General features: G+C 44.9%; 1 protein-coding gene across 1 annotated transcript; it reads left to right on the plus strand.

Moving 5' to 3' along the window:
- Window positions 1–6,578: 6,578 nt before the first annotated feature.
- LFNG (LFNG O-fucosylpeptide 3-beta-N-acetylglucosaminyltransferase) lies at window positions 6,579–20,039 on the plus strand. The gene is made up of 8 exons (XM_066576400.1): window positions 6,579–7,001; window positions 13,866–13,914; window positions 14,837–14,936; window positions 15,043–15,196; window positions 15,304–15,389; window positions 15,482–15,647; window positions 16,110–16,195; window positions 17,306–20,039. The coding sequence occupies exons 1-8, from the start codon at window positions 6,600–6,602 to the stop codon at window positions 17,370–17,372; spliced, it is 1,110 nt and encodes a 369-aa protein (XP_066432497.1). The 5' UTR covers window positions 6,579–6,599; the 3' UTR covers window positions 17,373–20,039.
- The last annotated feature ends 1,250 nt before the right edge of the window (window positions 20,040–21,289 follow it).

Raw genomic sequence — 21,289 nt, forward strand, 5'->3', positions numbered from 1 at the left:
ATTCAAAGACTATTGATTGCAAATGATCGCATAGTGCAAGGGTGTCACACTCATTTTTACTGAGGGCCACATCAGCCTTATGGTTGCCTTTGACAATTTTAAGACTGTATAGTAAAGTGTCCCCCAGTAGTAATAGTGATGCCCATAGTGACCACAGTAATAATAGTGACCCCATAGTGGCCCCTCTAGTACTAGTGCTACCATAGTGGCCCAAGTAGTAATAGTGCTACCATAGTGGCCCCCATAGTAATAGTGCTACAATAGTGGCCCCAGTAGTAATAGTGGCGCTAGTAGTAATAGTGACCATAATAGTGACTGCAGTAATAATAGTGAACCCATAGTAGCCCCAGTAGTAATTGTGCCCCCCCCCCAGTGGTCCCAGTAGTAAGAGTGGCCCCCATACTGGCCCTAGTAGTCATAGTGACTCCCATAGTGACCTCAGTAATATAAGTGACCCCATAGTGGCCCCAGTGGTAATATCAACCCCCAAATGACCCCATTAATATTAGTGATCCCCATAGTAGCCCCAGTAGTAATAGGATGACCCATAGCGACCCCAGTAGAAATAGTGCCCCCCCCCATAGTGACCCCAGTGATAATAGTGACCCCAGTAGCAATAGTGCCCCCATAGTGGCCAAAGTAGTAATAGGTCGCAGACTCTGCATTGTCACCACAGAGCTGCAGGCTGGGAGAGTGGAATGGCTGTTAGGTTGCTGCACAGCTGGTGGGCCACATAAAAGGAGTTGGGGGGCCTTGTGTTTGACAAGTGTGGTATAGTGAATGGATCCCCACCTACATGCCACCACATAATGCTGATTTGTAATGCAGAGGGTTTGCTTGTTAGAAGTCATTTAGGATTTCACAAGTAGGCGTCATATTCGTCAGTCATGCAGGCCTTAAGTAGTAAATCAACACTTGTGAATAGTCCTTGTGACAGTCCATGGGGGGGGGGGGCACACTTTCACATGTGACACACTTCTAGAAGTCTTTTCAGCAAACACTCAGCTCCAACACATATCACTGAACTGGGACGGCACTCGGAAAGTATGAGCTGTCAGAGACCCAAGTGGGTCCCAGGGCAGCGACGCATCTATTTATACACCCGCTGTGGTGCAAGAAGGGACCACAGGGACTCGGTGAACAAACAGATGAAGTTATGGTGATGATGTTAACCAATCTGTGTTAGTAATGTGGCCGGGATTAACCCTATCCGTGCTAGTTAAAAACATCCCCTGCACTTACATAAGTAACTAAGGGAATGTGAGTTTTATCTCTCTTTATCCGTGTAGTCGGGGCGACTCTCGGACACTTTATGGATCGTCTCTCTCGACGCGGTTCTGTTTTGTGCTGCTTCTTTCAGTTTGATCATTCGCATTTTGGTGTTGGCTCTGATAGCCAGTGCTTTCTTTGGCGCCAGGTCTTCTTATACCGCTGACCCCTCCAAGCATTACTGATGTTTCTAATTAATGAGCTCGCATTATGCGGCCAAAGGATGAAAGTCTCTGTTTCGTAATTTTGCCCTCCAATGAAAACTTTAGTTTGATGCTCCAGGACTGTTTTGTTTGTGATCTTGGCGGTCCAAGGAATTCGTGAGAGTTTCCTCCAGCACCAAAGTTTGAAGGCATCAATCTTCCTCCGGTCCATTTTCTTCAGTATCCAACTTTTGCAGCCATAAGCCTCTTTACCACGAGCGTACAACTGCCAGCCGTTTTCACGGACGGCTGATATACACTCTGATCTGATGCATTGGGTTCCAATGCATCAGATCACATGGCCATATTTCTGAGACGTAAAAGTGCCCGGCCAGGCCAATATAGCGCCGGGCGTTTTTATGTCGGGCCCAAAAGATAGTCCAAGAACTATCTTTTGGGCTAGAATACGTCGGCTGCTGCATGGGCTCCTATGTGAGCCCATGGCAGCGTCCGGAGGTGGGAGTTTAGCAGCGTGGCTGCTTAAACTCCCTCCCTCTGCTCTCCTCCCCCCGCGCAGGCTCACCTCTGCTTTCCTCCCCACTCGTTCTTTGCAACGGGGCGCGATGGGGGCAGAAGTAAGCGCCGTCCCGTCCCACCTTCTACCATTGCTGGCTGCGGACAAGGGGCAGGACGTAGGTGGGGCTAAGCTCCCGCCCTCTCCCCGTGCCTTGTCCATAGCCATCAATGGGAGGAGGCGATATGGGATGGCGCTTAGCCCCACCCCCACCCTGCCCCCTCCCATTGCAAGGAACAAGCAAGGAGGAGAGCAGAGGTGAGCCTGCGATTGGGAGGGAGGGGAAAGGGGCGACGGCAAGGTGGTCTCGGTGTTTATGCGCCGAGACCCATGCCATCTGAACGGGCGCAGAAACGTTTGATTTGTGTGCCCGTTCACCAGCTTTATCTCTCCCAACGTAGCGTATATCGGCCGGCTGTGAAAACGCAAGCTGATATACGTTTGTGGGAAAGAAGCCATAAGCTGTGATTGGGAAGACTTGCTTCAACTATCCAGCATTTCGTTGCAATGCTCAGGTCTTTGTTTTTCTAGATCTTATTCATACTTAACATTATGGTGCGACCTGGCGCAATTCGTCATTTTAGTTCGGGTTTTGATTCTCCATTGCGGTTGATTTTCAATCCAACTTAAATAAAGTCTTGAACTGCTTCTTTTTCTTCACTGTTGATTTTCCCGTACCGTTACCGGCTGTTGTCTTGATCTTAAGTTTCTTGGTATTCAAGTATAGGTCGGCTTCTTCACTTCCATCTTAAACTTTTAGTATCAGTTGTTCAAGATCTTCCTCACTTTCTGCCAGCACGTTTGTATCATCTGCTTATCTGAGATTGTTGATGCTCCTTCCACCGATCTCGACTCCAATGTTGGATTCGTCTGCATTGCCTCAAGATACAGGTAGAACAATGCAGTGGATAAGATGTAATTGTGAACCATTTCATGTCACCGTTGGAGATCCTAACCGTAGCCTCTTGGTTCGTATATAACAATTGTATGAGTTGCTCCAGATGCAATCAAAGGCTCTGCTGTAAAGGATTAATCATATGTACTCCTCTTTCTGGTATTCCGGGCCTTTTCCATGATCCATTGGAGAGTTGCAGTTTAGTCTTTTGCTCCTTTTCCTTTGCGAAAACTGGTTTGTGCATCAGCGGGTTCCCATTCCAGTATCGCCGTCATGCATTTTTGTATAACCTTGAGTAGGACTTTGCTTGCCTGTGATATTAGAGCTATCGTGCGGTAGTTTGAGCATTCACTCGGGTCATCTTTTTTGGGAAGCAGCACAAAAACTGACCTTGCCCAATCTTTTGGCCATCATTTGGTTTCCTAAATCTTGTGACAGAGTGCTGGATTGGTAGGGGCTTGAGCAGCTCTGCAGTCGCTTCCAGGGGCTTTCCGATTTGGTAGTTGATTCAGTGTCCACTCAACCTCATCCTTCCGGATATCAGGTTCTAATTCTCTTAGTTCTTCTGTTTGTGGTTGATGGGTTCCGTGATCATTTGCGTACAGTTCTACTGTATATTCCCACCATCTATGGCTTGATTTGTCCAGGATCATGTAATTCCTTGCCATTCTGATCGAAAATTGAGGTCACACTGAACGATGCAAAAGGAGCATGAGCCTTATCAATGTGAGTGTAAGCATAGTCAATGCTCTTAAAGGGGTGCTCCACCGAGAAGATATTTAGATATATTACTACTAGTGATGAGCGAGCATACTTGCTAAGGGCAATTGCTCAAGCGAGCATTGCCTTTATCGAGTACCTGCCCGCTCGAGTGAAAAGGTTCGGGTGCCGGCGGCGGGCAGGGAGCTGCGGGGGAGAGCAGGGAGGAACGGAGGGGAGATCTCCCCGCCCCCACGCTCCCCCCTGCTGACTGCCGCAACTCACCGCTCCCCCGCGCCGGCACCCGAACCTTTCCTCTCGAGCGGGCAGGTACTCGCTAAGGGCAATGCTCGCTCGAGCAATTGCCCTTAGCAAGTATGCTCGCTCATCTCTAATTACTACTCAAGGGTCTCAAGCTTGATGGTACCCGGACATCTCTTGTCCGTTTACTCATTTACCCAACCAACATAGTTGTCTAACTAGTCCAGAAAGGGTTCCAGTATTGTCTGAGCGCCTCCTACATTGCAGACAGTGCAAAGCTTTGCTACTGAAATACTACAAATAGGGGATGGAAATGTACCTCCACAACGCCACCTATAGGAAGGTGACTTCCCTATGAGTCAATGTTCGACTTTCCAATAGGTGACGCTGTGCGGGTACTTTTCCATCCCCTCTTTGCATATTTGTTCTCCAGGGAGCATTGTATGGCCTATAGAAGACTAACATTTATTTACCATTCTTAGGCCGACTGCACACAACCGGATTTTTATTGCGGAACCACAATCGTCACCCACAGGGTCGATCGACGGTATTACACACACATTGAAAAAAATAGAAAATTTGCATGTCTGCTCAGATGAGCGCATAGTGATTGTAATTTCTGCTAGCAGTTTTAAAATTGCCGCATGTTCTATTTTTGTGCGGAATCTACACAGACGGTTTTTATTGAAGTCAATGGAACCCATCCGACCTGCAGCCCATCCGCAATTGACACTGCGGATAGGCCGCGGGTACCCTCTTCATCACTTAGCGATGGCACTGAAAAAGCAAATTTTTAAAAAAAAACTGTACTGCGCATGACCGATGGTGAGCGTCCGCAATACCAAAAAGCGAAGGTATGCAGGCCAGGGTCAGGGCCAGATGTTGCTGTGGGCTCCCGCATGTAGGATCCGGATCGCCCATGTGAGACTTGCCTTAGGATGTATTTACACAGGTGAGTGCAAAATAGGTCCAAGAAAATCGGACTTCTATCGCATTCGCAAACCTGCGATTTTCAAGCTTCTGCAATGCTTTTCTGCGTCAAAGGCATGTGAAAAAAAGTGCATGGTTTTTTAATAGTTGAAATGGAAAAAATTTGCATCAGACTCGCATGCAAATTGCATGGCATGCGAGCGGATGTAATTTTTTTTTTACATTCCCATCGGAAAGAAAGAGCGATTATTGCAGAGGAAATCACCCAAAAATAGGCCATGTTGTGATTTTTCGATCTTCTTGCACTATCAGTGTAAGCAAAAATCCGTGTGCGAGGCATCAATGCAACCCCATTCACATGACTAGAACTGTCACAGAAAATTCTGCAACCACTCTGCTGCATGTGAATGTACCTCAAAGGGGTGGTACCAGAGTAACGCGCTATCCCCATAACTTACTGATTGGTGGGGGTGTCTCATCCGCCAATCTCAAGAATGGGATTCCGCATTGTCTTTTTCTGATGGAGACATCCACCATGTACATGGCCAAATCATGTACCGTGTCATTCACGCCTACTGCAGGTCATGCTGCACGGTAGTAATGTAACAGCTGCAGACGGGACCACTAAGGGCCCATTTACACGGGGGTATTTTTGGACTGCATTTACTCTGGATTACGCCCCCGTTGAATTAAATTGGTGCATTCTGACATACGTTTTTATGCACAATCAGAGCATGTCCTATTATGGACCAAAATTACCCATGAAAGTCTATGGGACTTGTTTTACGTGCGTTGGAGGATCAGCAAGTGTTACCCATCACACATCGCACGTGTGCATCACACAGCATGCAATGTGTTTGATAGTCGCATTGCAAACAACGAGGATGTATTCCAGGGGACGCACACACAAAAAATGGACATGCAGCAATTTTTATTTAGCTTGCAGCATCGCTCATGTGTGTGACTTCATTAAAAAGAATAGGGATCATATTCGTGCAAGTTTTGTTCGACTCGCAGAAAACGTGTGTGAGATTCACGCTCATGTGAATGTATCCTAAATGCAGCTTCACATGAGGCTATGCACAAAAACGCTCGCCGCGATTTTTTTTGGGGGGGGGGGCTGAAAAGTTAAACCTATTTTTTTGTGGGCTTTTGATGCAGTTTTTCTGCATTTCTGTGATTTTGATGCATCCATTTTTACATGCTTATAAAAAGTCAAACGATGTCATTAAAGGATCCGCTCGCTTGTTTTGCGGTTACATGCGATTAAAGCAGATCACAATCGCATCACACAAGCGCAATCTGTTTTCTTGTATTGCACCCATAGACTTGAATCAGTGATTTTTGTCCAAAAGTTGCAACAAAATAGAACTTGCTCCCTTTTTTCACAGACTGCAAAAACAATTGCATGTGAGAATGAAACCATCCTAAACAATACGCTTTGTCTCGGTCCCTCCTTCCGTGGAGCTGCAGACTTCGCGTAACAGGAAGAACAAGCCGTGTAGTTGTCTCCTTGATGCCGCAGCTCCATGTGTGACAGCCCGCAGTGACCTTACAGTTTCCACGCTGGTGGGGCGTGTCTGTTTATAAACCACGCCCAAACACTCTGTTCTAGCGGCTATGGGGCGGGCAGTGAGTTATGGCTGGGTGTGTCAGCTGGTCACCACGCCCCTAGAGCAACGCCCTGCACGGCGTTCTAGCGAGAAGCGGGCGTGGTTGCGTGGAAAGCCCTCCTTGAGGGGCGTGGCCGGGCTGTAGGAGATTTTAAATCCCAGCGGCGGCATCGTGCGGCAGTGTGTGACCGGAGTGTGAGCAGGGAGGACGCACAATGCTGAGGAACTGCGGGAGGAAGCTTCTGCTCTCCCTGGTGGGGGCGACTCTCACCTGCCTGCTGGTGCTCATGGTGGATCAGCAGACCAAGCAGCTGGTGGAGCTGCCAGCAGAAGCGGAGGACTCACAAAGACAGCTGCAAGCTGAACCTTCTCCTGTCAAGGCTGTGCAAGATGCGTCTGTCAAGGGTGCCCAGACCTTCTCAGCCTATATCAACAAGCTGACCCGGGTGAGGAGGGACGTGGAGCAGGTGGGCACTCCATCCTTGGAAGGCAGTAAGCCCCCAGTGGAGGACATCGCTGCAGATGATGTGTTCATAGCAGTGAAGACCACCAAGAAGTTCCACCGGTCCAGGATGGACCTTCTCATGGACACCTGGATTTCCAGGAACAAGGAGCAGGTGAGAGGGATGATGCATTGTGCCAATGTAACCCTTCCTGGCAGCCTGCAATACTCATCAGCTGTCACCTCTTATGTCCCTTTAATAACTGCATTCTTTTCTGCAGTGCCATAAGAAAGTGACAGCTGTGGTGGTCTTGTAGATGCAGGCTGGTCATTAGGCACTTTGATCTCATTGGAGACCTTTAATTCGTGGATCTACTCCTACCTCTGTGCTACTTGTCTTGTAACTCTTATCTAGTCCTATCAGCAAGGAATCCTATCTTGCTTTCCTAGTTGGCTCAAGTCTTTCTCAACTCCAGTCCTCATATACTCTTGATTTGTTTAAAGGGGCTATACCAAGATTAGTAGTTATCCCATATCTACAGGATGGGGATAACTTGCTGATCGGTAGGGTTCTCATCGCTGAGACTCCTGCTGATCTTGAGAACAGTGGTCCTGTGTCTACGATACTCCTTACCACAGGGCTACTACACTAAATGGAGCGCCAAGTGTTAGTGCTTCATTCTATTTCAATGGGATTGCGGAGATGGCCAAGCGGCACCCGCTCAGATATTTCCATCAACCCCATTGAAATGAATAAAATGCCTACCACGCATGCTCGCGCAGCGCTCCATTCATTCTGACATCACTGCGGGGAAAGAAGCGACCCCCGCAGTGACAGGCAAAGCAGGAGTCCTGTTTTCAAGATTGGCAGAGGTCTCAGCGATGAGACCACCACTGATCAGTAAGGTATCCCTATCTGGTAGATGGAGGATGACTTGTAACCTTGTTACAACCCCTTTAAGATGTCCTAGAGAGAGTACCCGAAACACTGGTAATGGCAGCTCCTGTGCAATACTGAGGAAATCCTAAAACCATGACCTGTTGTAGGATTGGAGTTAAGAAACAATGTTAGCTTGTCCATTGTGAAATAAGGGTCAACAGAGTAAGCGAAACTATGGGTTCTACCGAAAACTGAAGTTGTCTGCATTCATTTGGTTGCACCTTGCCTGGTCACCACTACATGATCCTATCCTACTAGCATTGAGTTCATGAATTCTTTGTTTGGGGAATACTTATCAGATGTTAATACTTGGACCATTGAGGAGCCTTCACCCACTCTTCAGAGGTTATCAGAGGTCTACATTCGGACCCATTGAGATGCCTTCACCCACTCTTAAGATGTTGAGTATAGGTGCGATGCTCCAGAAAGGCCTACAAAGACTTCCTGCCAGGAACTGAAGAAACCTTAAGTGTCACTTTTAAGAGCTTTTCTTCTTTTTACTTCTGTCTGATGTATAAATTCTTATCCTTTGCTACAAAGTAACTTTCATTGTGACAGTTATTCCTTAAGCGGAAAAAAAGACTTCTGAATGAGACTCCAAGTCTCCATTGAAGATCAGGGGGAGAGGATAAATTTCAGGAGTCCTATAGAATGACAGCCCTTAGAATGAATCTCTTCTTTGGTTTCTCATGGTTTTGTTTAGTTTTGCAGGCAGTTTGAGTTCCCAGGGACCGAGCCTGTTCTCTCACGCTGTCCCCCTGCGTTGGATAACAATGCCCCTTTTCTCCAAGCAAGGAGAAAGGCTTTTGCCGCCTCTTCCATGAAGCTTTTATCATGGGAACACTTAAGTCCAAGCTATCGCTGTGGTGTCCAGGTCAGGTTGCCTAGAGATCTGGGCCAGTGAAGCCCCAAGACAAGGAAGGAGGGGGGACGAAAGGCTAGTAAAATAGTAAAGGGGTGTTTAGTGTTCTGGGATTCCCTTTGACAGGCTTGACAGTCCTTGTAGGAGAGTTGGACAGCAAATGTGACCGAAATAGGCATTTTTTTAGAATAGGCTTGGAAGCGGAGTCTTTCATATTGACCTAGTGGAATTGGTATTGGGTTCATTCAGATGGGGCTTGACAGCTACTCAGTGCTTCAACTAAAGACGTGGGATAATCCTGTTCTACACACTGACTATAAAGTTTAGTTAAGGCCTAAAAAAAAAAATTCAAGCAATGCAAGGAAGCAAAAAAGATCAAGCATTGGTAAGAGAACCAATACAAAGCTTGTCTTGCATGTAAAAGCTTCTGTGCACGGTCCCTTTAACCACACTAACTCGCTCCTGAAAGGTTTTATGCAAATACCTTTTAACTGTTCCTTTACAGGAAGATGAGACTTCATTTTTTGTATTTAGTCAGCAATGATCTTCTATGTTTTGTCAACAGCTCTTACTTTTTTGCCAAGTCCTTAGGGCACAAGTGGAATTTCCAGTCCGCTCACTTCTAATATGCCCCTGGGTAGTAAACATCCAGTGTTTAACCCAAAACAAAGTAGTCGCCCACTCACACACGCGACCTTAATTATTGGCACTTATGCAAGTAGTAGTTCCTTTTAGTGTGCCTTGTTCTTTGGGATATAAAGAATGAAGAGAACTGGAATGAGGTTAGAACATGCAATGTTTTTTTTTCTGGTTGCCTTGGAGTAGGTGTCCTTGATGAACACAATAGACGAGGTATCCTGTGTCTTGTTTCAGTGGTGATATACGGTTACCTTCCTCTATTGTATCAGTTTGGGTTTTAAATGACCATCCTGGTTACTTGGGATTAAAATATAGACCACCCCAGCTGGTGAGAGGATTGCCATATCCATAGTGCTTGGAGGGGGGGTGGCATTACATAGGTGATTCTACGTAATAGTTAATGGACATTCTCTAGAAGTGTCAGCTTGACTATGCATAAAAACATGCATGTAAAAACGCATGCGTAATAGACACATACTTTTTTAACGTTGTATGCGCAGTATACATCTTGATCTGGTTTTTGTATGAAAAGCGTACGTTATATATACTTTTTTTTCTTACCAAAGTTTGGTAGTTCAACGCTTAACTTTTTTTGGATAAAGTAAAAAAAGTAAGCATATGGAAACATAGTTATACATTCCCACATATTTTTTTTTTGGGGGGGGGGGGGGGTTGAAGTACAATCCCACCAAAAAACACACAAATGTATGGCTTGCTAAACCGTTTAACCCACTATAGCCAACAGGTCCTTAAATGCTATATTCATCTGCTTTTGGGAGTACAAATGTGTGCACTTTACAGATGACCATATGACAGTCTGGACAGACTCTGACAACCCTTGGACTGCGGAGACTTATGCCCACACCTATGGCGGTGGGTTGATGTTACCCTGCCAGCCTCTGCCCTCAGGTCTAACCGCTCAGGAATGGCATGCCATGCTTCTGACGTGCTGCTCTGTGTACATATCAACAAATGCGAGGCAGGAAGAATTCAAGATTTGTGTTTGTGGTATAAACATACCTAAGTTTATGGTCCAATCTAATCAGATCTAACTGGGAAGAACTGGTTATGACCTCCTGCGGCAGGTTCTGGGGGGCACCAGTACATGAGTACTGCAACCAAAAATATTGTCATAGTAAACAGGGTGGAGAAGCAACTTTTTTTTTTTATTGCCAGGGATGAACGGTTTGTCCTGTATCGGGGTGGGGAGGTAATGTTCACCTGTTCGATCAGGTGTATTGCCGACAGTCACCTTCCTCCTCCCATGACAGCTGAGCCGGTATCATCCTGTCAAACCTGTCTGCTGGCACCACAGCGGGAATTTCAAATTTGAAACAATTACTATCCAACTTCAGAGATTGCACCACAACTTGTATATTGTGCATCACTCATTAGAGGAGTATATACAATAGTTACAAAATTAGATCACACCCCTCCCCACCAGTGAAATGTAGCAAAGGAGTTACCATTGTTAACACTAGTAGCAGGACCAGACCTCAGGGGGCAAAGAGGAGGAGGCGGGGGTCTTTCATTGTCCACACCTACTGCAGTGGTGGTCTGTATTGTTACACAAGGAGTTGGCATCCTGTCATTATTTAATCTGCTGATTTTTAGAACAATGAGGTTTCCTCTGCCTTAACACACTTTTTCTTAAAAGATTGAACATTTGGTGGTTGAAACTGAAATTTCGAGAAGTGTTGAGGACAAAATTAAATCAAGTCTGCGAAAAAGCAGAAGTTAGAATTTCACTAACGTCAAAGATGAGTGAGTCACTGAAATGGGATGTTATGAAATTACAGAATTTTGCTGTTTTTACATCTTTTATGAAGCTGCTTGCTCTTAGTTGTCCCCTTCCCCAGGTTGTCACTTTGCCCCCCCTCCCTGCCAGCTTGACATTCATGGCCACCTACATGTCAGCAAAGTTGTAAAACTTCATAGGGATGTATTTTATAAACCACAATCAACACTTGTGCACACTGTACTTTGCCTTAAGACATTAACCTTACCTCTGCCAGGAAGTGTTGCTTTACTAAAGATTCTGGTGAAGCAGACATAGAGAAACCTAAAAATCATGAATAGAAACACTGTATAAGGGGATGGGTGGATATATGAAAATATAGTTATATACACTGCTGTGCAAACGTTTTAGACAGGTGTAGAAAAAAATGCTGCAAAGAATGCTTTCAAAAATAGTTTATAGTTTTTGGTCTGACAGCAACATGCGAAGTGACTGAACAAAAAAGAAATCTAAATCAAATCAATTGTTGGTGGGACCGTCCTTTACCTTCACAACATCATCAGTTCTAGTTACACTTGCACACAGTTTTTGAAGCAACTCATCAGGGAGGTTGTTCCAGACATCTTGGAGATCTGACCACAGATCTTCTATGGATGTAGACTTTCTCAAATCCTTCTGCCTCCATGTAATCCCAGACAGACTGGATGATGATATCGGGGCTCTGTGGGGCCAGATCATCACTTCCAGGACTCCTTGATCTGCTTTACTCTGAATATAGTTCTTGGTGACATTGGTTGGATGCTGGGGGTTGTCCTGTTGCAGAAATAATTTGGAGGCAGTCAGACGCCTTCTATTTTTGAAAGGCTTCTTTGCAGCAGTTTTCCACACTTGACTAAAACTTTTGCACAGTACTGTATAAATCGGGGGTAAAAGGTTACTTTTTTGGAATGCCCAGATTCCTGTTAGTGTATCATTAGTTGGACAGCAGATAAAGGTTAATTGTTTGGGTTTAATTGGATTTCCTGGCTGGGCTCCTGAAGTCATGGGCCTGGCAGGAAAGGGTGTAAGGCAGCAATTCTGCAGATCACAGATATCTCCCAAGAGGTGACACTTAAGGCTTTAAAAGGCTTGTCCCTTCCTCTTAAGGAGCAGGCAAGCAGGCTACAAGTTTCCGGAGTTTCCTTCCAATAAAGGGGGTGCATGCTGTTCCTTTCCTGTCCATCCATAAAAAAAGCGACTCTTCTTTCGTAGCCAGGAATCATCTCATTGTCTCTTTAGGTCTCAGTAGGGAAGAAGGAGGGGTGACGGGGCGATACACGGGATCAGATTGTTCTTAGCGAGACCTGGCAATAAACAATCTTTTCATCTATTTATAGTATTGCTTCTCCTAGTGAGATGAAATAGACTTGCCATAAAATAAATGCCATACATTTCTACTGACACAACGTTGCGCTACCGGGGGACGGTGTCACTTCATTGTGTTGGCCACTTGGAAAATCTGGCCCGCAGAAGTTAAGCAGATAAGGAGGGGAGGTGAATTCTACTAAGTGATGGTGACGATGTGTACAATAGCCACTTTAACCAATTTCTGCCTTTCTTGTGTTAAATTCACCTCCATAAATAATCTTCGACCTACCCTCCCCACTTCATTCATTCACCCCTTCTTCGGTACCACAGGAGGAAGAATAGGTCTCCACATCAATCATTTTCTTTTCTTCTCCCTTCAATACCCCAAGCTTAACCAGGCCAGCTGTATGCTAATAAGGATGGACATGTCTCAGCTTAAACTTTCCCTCAATGACTAATGGTAGCCGGCAACATTTAGCCCCTTTTGTTAGAAAACAGGCTCCCAACTTTTTCCCCCAACATAAAGAATGCCCACTGCCAACATAAATGATTGTTGACAGCGAAGCTACTACTTCAACTGGTTTCCAGGGGCACTTCCCTCCTACGACTTTGTCCTTTGTTGGCTTGTTTTCTCTTCTTTTTGTTGCATACTTTGTATTTATCTTTTACCTAAAGCAAGCAGCAGCTGGCACCATGTTCCCTTCCCTCCGCTTTCTCCGAAACTGATTGATGGGACTTATGTTTTCTCATGTTGTGAATATCTTCCTCCCCACAACAATAAAGGGTGCACAATGCAAACCTAACCACAGAGACAGCTGACATCTGCTTAGCCTTAGCTGTGTAAATAAGGGAGTGTGGCCGGGCAGGTGGAGAAGGTAGAAGTGGGCGGGGTAAGGAAGGTAGCCGGCAGCCTCGCAACGCCTTAAGCCTAATGCTTTACAAAGCTATTGAGTTACACAGGAACTGCTGAGGGCGTGAAAGGAAAAAAATAAGTATTTGAAAGAGAAATGGCAGGCAGGTGTTAACGCTGGCAAAGCTGTCTACTCAAGCCAAGTCAGGTTAAGTCATGCCAAGTCTCGTGCCTTACAATCAGCTGCTCTTGCTGTGTAAAAGACTGACTGAATCCTTAAAAAATGCAACATGGAAAAGATGCATTTTGTATTATGGGCTACATAGACCATCATGCATTGGGTTATGATTATTCGGGAGCATTATTGCCTTCTATGGATTGTATTGTCTGTAAGTTAGGCCGTCCTCTGTAACAAAGCCTGAAGTTAAATCTTCCATTGTGATTTACCAGCCTTGGGGAAAAGGGGTTTTATCTAATTTTTTAACCAACACAGCTGTCTCCTTTCAAAGTCTCTCCGTACAATAGAAACTGCTTGTGGATCTACACTGGGGTGGTTCCAAATTCCCGTCCCCCTAACCATCTGCTTTTCTGCATCCTATTTAAATAAGCCTCCCAGGTGCACAGAAAATCTAATGTTTCTTTTGTTGGTATTGTATCTTTCAGACTTACATTTTCACAGACGGGGAAGATGAAGAGCTGCAACAAAAGACAGGTGAGATTGAGTTTGCGTTGACTATTTTATGGTGATCTTGTATTTAGTTGACATTTTGGGAATTGTCACATAAAAGACAACAGTTAGTCCCGAATACCCCATCCAGGAAGGGAAAAGTCAAAAGTAAAAACAAATATTAAAAGTTTATCCAAACTTTCTTCAAGTTTTTGGCCAGTTTTTGTAATGACCAAGGGGCTTTAAGCTGATGGAACATTCTATTTACTTAAGAAGTTATAGTTCTATCCTGCCTGTCAATATAGGGATAAGTTGTAGTGGTCAAGTGTCATTCAGCTTTGTTGGGGCGTAATCCTTACAAATGATCATCGTCCTGTTAAAATGTGCTCTCTACTCCTTAGACTGTATTTACCCCTTTTTATGGTTAAGACCTTCTTAACTAGACTTCTAAGGGGTATTCTATAGTATTAACCAGTTTGGATAGTGGGGGCTAGAACACCAGTATAAGGGGTGGGTTTTGTACTAATGTGGCATGTGTATTTTCCCCCCATTGAGTCTGGGTCATGGCCTTTATTCTCCTCATGTAAATGATTTTCATTCAGACTACTGATACAGCGTCTATTGAGAACGCACAGCCAGTAACAGGTGGCCTGATCTGGGAAAGCCCATGCTCAATAGCACAGCGTTCCTAGCAAAAAAAAATATGGCTTGGGGAGGGCAGACTTGTAATTAACCCTTTTAGATTTCCCCCCCTGTTTGAGCTTGCCCAGCCCCCCATTCTTTGCAAAGTGACAATGTCTTGTTCCATCTGCTACCTCCATCCCCCAGTGTGATAGATTACGCTCTACTGTAACCTTATACCCTCGCCCCAGCAGCTGTATTAAACCATGCTTGCAGTGACTGACTATAACCCATAATTTTTTTGCAAGTTGCTTCCATTTTAATCATATTTACTGTAATCTTACAGAAAACGTCATCAGCACAAACTGCTCGGCAGCTCACAGCCGTCAAGCCTTGTCCTGCAAAATGGCTGTGGAGTATGACAAGTTTATAGAGTCCAACAAAAAGTAGGTGTCCCTGAAGCCCAAAATAACACAAATGAACAGTATATAGGTAGCCACATGGTCCTGTCCTGTTCTTCCATCTAACCTTTGTCTCTTCTGATTGTCTCAGGTGGTTCTGCCATGTGGATGACGACAACTACGTCAATGTGAAGACTCTGATAAAACTGCTGTCCCGGTACTCTCATACCAATGACATCTATATTGGAAAGCCTAGCTTAGATCGGCCCATCCAAGCAACAGAGAGAATCAGTGAAAGCAAAATGGTAAGCAATATAGACCTACTTGAGATTCCCCACCAACCATGATGATCTTTTGGATAGTGTTCTTCTAAACTTACTGGACCAGTATAATAACGATATATCCTTCACAGCGCCCGGTCAACTTCTGGTTTGCTACTGGAGGAGCTGGCTTCTGCATCAGCCGGGGGCTCGCATTGAAAATGAGTCCATGGGCAAGGTAAGAATCAGTGTATTTGGGTACCATGGCATGCTTGGTGTGCTACAAGGTTTCTAGAAATTAAAAAAAACATTTTTGTCTTTGGCTTTTAGTGGTGGACACTTCATGAACACTGCAGAGAAGATCAGACTTCCTGATGACTGTACCATTGGTTACATCATTGAATCTGTGCTGGGTGTGAAATTAATCCGGAATAACCTCTTTCATTCTCATTTGGAGAACCTGCACCAAGTTCCTCAAAGTGAAATCCACAATCAGGTAAGCAAAAATCATTGGGCAAAAAAAAACTTAAAAGGTGAATCACTGAGGCTTCAAACTCATCAGTTATGTACTGGGGTAAATCCATTGTGTGTGTGCAAGAGCACAATACCTGTTCATCTACCCTATTGGGACATATGATTATCATAGAGCATGGTACCCTACTCAGAACGCCCTCTTTGACCCAGAATGGGGAGCTGCCCCAGTTCTGAGAAAGTCCACTAGATTACAAGATGAATTCTTGCCTCGCAGCACCAACGTTCCCAGCTGCGATAACTGCAGGAAAAGTGTAGCTGGCCACGGCTTTCCCTTGCCAAATCAGTTGATTGCTGGGGGTGCAGAGAGCAGACCTGGGGTGATCAGCTGTTGGCCTCAGCCCTGCAGTCTAGGAGGGGTTATATATCTTGGTACTATCCCTTTAACTAGAAAAACCGAGGTTGTAACTAGTGTTTTATTTCCCAGGTGACATTAAGTTATGGAATGTTTGAAAATAAAAGAAACGCCATCCTGATGAAGGGGGCTTTTTCGGTTGAGGAGGATCCTTCAAGGTAAGAAGCATTAAGTGTTAGAACTAACATGTTTGTGGCCCAAAGGTCTCTTAGCTACTCAAAGGTCATATTTGGCCTTTACCTTTTTCTTCCATTCAGAACAATTCCTTCTCCTTCCCCTGCCTCTAATAGTTGCAATTGAAGGATCAAAAGAAACTGTGGATAGGTCATCAATAGTTGTCAGGGATCTGCCACTCTGGATCCCCACGGATCAGCTGATCGTCTAGCTTGCTGTCAGTGCAGTGTCAGCTGTCATCAGTGGTCAGGACCAGAAGTGTAATAGATGTCTTTACTCCCATTGATATCAATGAGTGATGCCTCCTAATACACAACCTGCTCTAAAAGCAATGAGGAGCTGGAACTATAGTAGGAGGCATTGCTACCATTGATTTCAATGGGAGTGAAGCTGGTTATTACACTTCTGGCCCTGCTAACAAATGACTAGCCTGCTGCATTGACAGTGGGCTGGACAATCACCTGATCCAAATGGATCCAGAGTATCAGTGCCTGGACTATCAACTACTGTTGACAGTATGAGAATAGGTTGTCAAGGGTAATAGTTTTGGAATACCCCTTTGAAGACAGTGCTTGTATGTGGGGTATGAACAAAAGGTTTCCCCTATCAGTGCCAACAAGGTAACGTTGCGAAGCAACATGCCTCTTTATCAGACAGCTGGCAACAGTTTATGCTGGAGAGGGTCCTTGTTGCTGCCAGAGTAGACGCTAAAGGGCCCTTTTCATTTGTCTGAAGAGGCATGGCACCTTGAAACCTTAACATGCTGGTAGCGATAAAACCTTTTAATACCTGTAAGGTGCTAACACCATCTTTAAGGTCATGCTGACCCAAGTCTCTTGCAATCCCTCCAGTAAATCAGTATAGCTAGGCTGGCAACAACTTGCTTTACACTTTCAATTGATCTATCTAGGAGTTTAAGAAATATGACCCATCTTGAGCGGTGATCTGCCTATCTAAACACTCTACACGAGTGCTAACTAGCACTGACGTCACCCGATCGTTTAGCCGACAGTCGTCCCGTGTAAATGGGGCATTAGTTGTAACCTCTGAGAACTGCTTTAATCTAAACTCCATACCTATTGTTTCCCTTCCAGATTTCGATCCATCCATTGTCTATTGTATCCAGACACTCCCTGGTGCCCCAAGAATATTGTCTACTAGAAGACTACAAATCTTCTTCAACCTCGTCCCAAGTTTCCCCGGTATCCGAAGGGCTATGTGGGACCTGTACGTGTTACCCTTGATGTGAATGTCGCCGATTTCTAGTGCTGTGCATGGAACGCACAGTGTTTTGTTTCATAGGCTGCTGTGCGGCCGGTTACTGTCTCTGCCTGAGCTGCCAGTGACAGCTTATCTCTACGGAGCACCTCCTCGTGTGGCTGAGGTGTGTGCGGACTTCTGGAACAGACCCTGAAGACTGGCATACTTGATGCTTTTGTATGTCATGCAGCTTGGTCAAAACCTATAGACTTAAAATTTGCTTTGCAGTGTCTGCTATTCTTATAGAATGTATGCTGAGGACCTGCCTGCTATACATTTGCTTCCTGTGAGCTACCTTTAAAAAAAAAAAAGCTTTCCCTATAGTGGACCAAATCTTAAAGGAGTTGTCCAGTTTTAAACTACTGATGTCCTATCCTCAGGATAAGTTCCTCAATAGTAGATCGGAGGGGCGCTATCATCAGGGACCCCTGCCTATCAGCTGTTCTCGTAGCTGGTGTGCTCATGCACTGAAATTTCTGCAGGAAGTGGACAGCTCCATTTTCACTATAGTGGCCGTGCTTGGTATTGCAAGCCAAGTTTACTTTAAAAATAAACTTGAACTTGCAATTTCAAGTTAGTCCACTACAGTTGGAATGGAGCTGTCTACTTTCTGCAGAAACCAGGTAAGTGCACTGACCGAGTGAACAACTGATCGGTGGGAGTCCAGGGCATGAACCCTCATCGATCTACTATTGACCTAGCCTGAAGATATGCCACCAATTGTTTACAACTGGACAACTCTTTAAAGTACCCAGTTTTCTTGAGTGGAACCAGTCTCCTTATGTTCCCTAGTTACTGAAATATTACGTTTTTGGTACTTTTTGTCTGCTTGTAATTCCAGCAGGACCTGCTTGGTGCTACTTTTTTTATTCTTATAGGTCTTGTGTGCAGTTTTGGGAAAGTTTCAAGTTATTCTAGAGAATGTTTGTTTGATTTTATTTTTTAGGCTCCGGATTTACGTCCAAATGAAGACCACCTCTTATTCCCTTCTATATCAAATAGATCTTTTTATTTCATTGTACTTGGGCTCTGGTCCTATGAGGTTGGGATGTTCCTCAGCATAGATGCTTGAGATGATCACCACTGGGAACACTCATAGGACTGGAGCCTTACAGGATCCTGCCAGTGTTTCTGCATTGTATTTGCAGTTGGGGCAGTGAATCAGGTAATCATTTTTAAGGCACTTTGATCTACTGTCTATAAAAGAGCTGGACTCTAAAAGCACCTTAAGCTGCCACATTGAAATTGGCTGTACATTTTTAAAGTTCATAGCTGCCAATATAGTGCCATCATTTTTGTAGACCAGTTTTGATGGTGTCAGATGAAGCACAAGTGGCTGGAAGTTGTCAAGGCCTGTTTTTTTTCTGTTTTACTTTATTTTTTAAGGTCAAAAAGATCTGGTGCTAAAACTCTGCCAGTAAAGACTCGCTAAGTACCAGACTGCAATGGCATTCTGTTACCCAATGTTTACCTTGCATTATGTGCTATTTAAAATAAGCCCCTGACTGGTCCAAAGCTGAATTATAGTGCAGCCTGACTGACCGCTGATCAGCTGTTTGAAGAGGATGTGGCAGTATTCAGGTCAGCTCTGTGGCCTCTTCACCGTATCAAGGTACAGCACTATACATTTTGTAGTGGTGACCCCTGGTAGTGCAGCTTAATCCCATTCACTTAAATGGGTATTTGCTTCACATAGGCCATGTGACAAACAGATGTGATGTCAGTGGCCAAAGAGGGCAGCAGCCCCTTTAAACAGCTGATTGGTGAAGGACCAGCTCCCTGTACCCCACCAATCTGAAATTGATAAGTCTCCCATACACTTCAACGAAACGTAGGAAAACTACGTTGGCCCAAAGTGCTCTTTTTATAGTTACCGGCCAGTAGCTATAGTAGTGGTTTCCCTATGAAAAGCTGAGATGGGAATACCCCTTTAACCCTTCTCCCTCCAAGTCTTTGCAGTCAGGTGGCAGCATGCATAGCAGTCTGGTGCCAATTAGAATTCTATGCAAAACATTTCCTCGTCTGGAAACTAACTCTGAGCATTTTGCAGTCCACACAGCCCCTTCACAGACCTCCATGCTGCTGAATTTAGGCAGCGGTTTATGGTCAAACTGCACAGTTGTGCGCTGCAAACTTGTAACGCCTCTTGGTAGTTTCCAGAACTCAGAGGGTTATTCCTATTCAGTCCATTTAGTGGCAGAGTTTTATGGCAGCTTCAAGGTGACACTTTGGGGGTGTAATATTATTGCCCATACTGGGCATTGCTTGTATAGGATGTAAAGATGCAGTATTTTTACTGTGGATCTCTCAAATCTTTAATGTATCTGAGAAATTTATATATTTTCTGTGGATCAGAAAATGTGCTGTTTATCAAAATGAAATCTGTTCTATCTTAAACGCGCTTGCATTATTAATTTAAATATCCCAGTATCTGGGGGTTCGTTGTTATAGGAGGTTTTTTTATCTAAAGAGAATTAACAATTGTTCTCAGGGGAATTATACCTGGTGTCAGGGTGATTCTGATGTGCGTCATTCTCTGCTTTCAATAAAGCAGTTTCTTGCTTAAAATGGTTGTTGTCTCAGTTGATTGTGTGCATACATATTAAACCTCAAGTGTTCTAATATATGATGACCATACCTGGAGATAGGGGATCCTCTTGGGCAAGCCCTCTTCCGAAATCTCAAAGGTCTGACAAAAGCACCCTTTTGTAGAACTTGTAGATATACTGCTCATATCATCACTTTGTTCTGTATCACTTCATTAATTCCCAGGGCCACATCCCATGTAAAGGTGTGCAGCATCCTGTAGGGTGACCCCAGACACATGACATAAGTTCAGGAGCTTGGAGGGTAAAGTGTTGGCTTCTCACGGTGGCACTTACCAGGTTGCCTTCTGGAGGGACACACGTGGCCAAGGCCAGGGTAGCGCTAGGCCTCTTCTTGGACACTTCCGGCATGGGGATGCCCAATAAACAGGGTAACAGGTGTAGAGGAATTTGTCGCATGTGACGCCAACGTTCCGATACCCTCTGGCATGACCATCGACGGGGTGAATAAATGAGCCACAGACAATTTAAGTACCTCAGGCCCCTGGGAACAGTCAGGGCTTGGAAATAACTTTACTGAAAATTTCACTTTAGTAGTACAAGGCATAAATTCAACAGATACTGTAGTGCAGGTAAAACAGGAGATTTGTGGTCATGGAGGAAACTCAGGATGATAGCGGTCCTGCAGTCCAAGTTATCGGTCAGGCGCCGCTCCAGGAAGGGGAACACTCCAGAAGAGGAAAGGGGTGAGTCACTCCACAAACACTCCGGCAAACAAGTACCTCCACTCAGCCGGACTCAGACTTCAAGACGCTTGAGTGAGAAACACAGACTGAGTACCTCTGCACTAGGCCTTGACCAACTGCACTTGCCCTCTGCTCACTCTCTCTTTGGGGCTCACTTACAGTCAATGCAGATCCTTGCCCTCGGGAAACCTCTCCTCTTCCATCTTCAACACATGAAGGCTGAAGGTGCCTCTATTTCCTCCTCAGGTAGGACTCCAGATGGAAGACAAATTGAAGGCCCTTTTCCTGCTCTCAAGCGCTCACATTTTATACCTTCTCTTATACCACATGACAGGATAGAATTGATACATTAACAGGCAGTCTGCTCATATTTTGCAGACATTAACCCATCACATGCTGCAGCTGTGCAATACACACAACAGAATGACAAGACCTTTTGCACAGTGAATCAAGACAAGACAGTACATGTATGACATGGAGGGGGCCAGGAAAGCTTGTACTGGGCCATTACAGGTGCTTTTAGACA

This window comes from Eleutherodactylus coqui, chromosome 8 (assembly GCF_035609145.1).
Source record: "Eleutherodactylus coqui strain aEleCoq1 chromosome 8, aEleCoq1.hap1, whole genome shotgun sequence".
Lineage (NCBI taxonomy): Eukaryota > Metazoa > Chordata > Amphibia > Anura > Eleutherodactylidae > Eleutherodactylus > Eleutherodactylus coqui.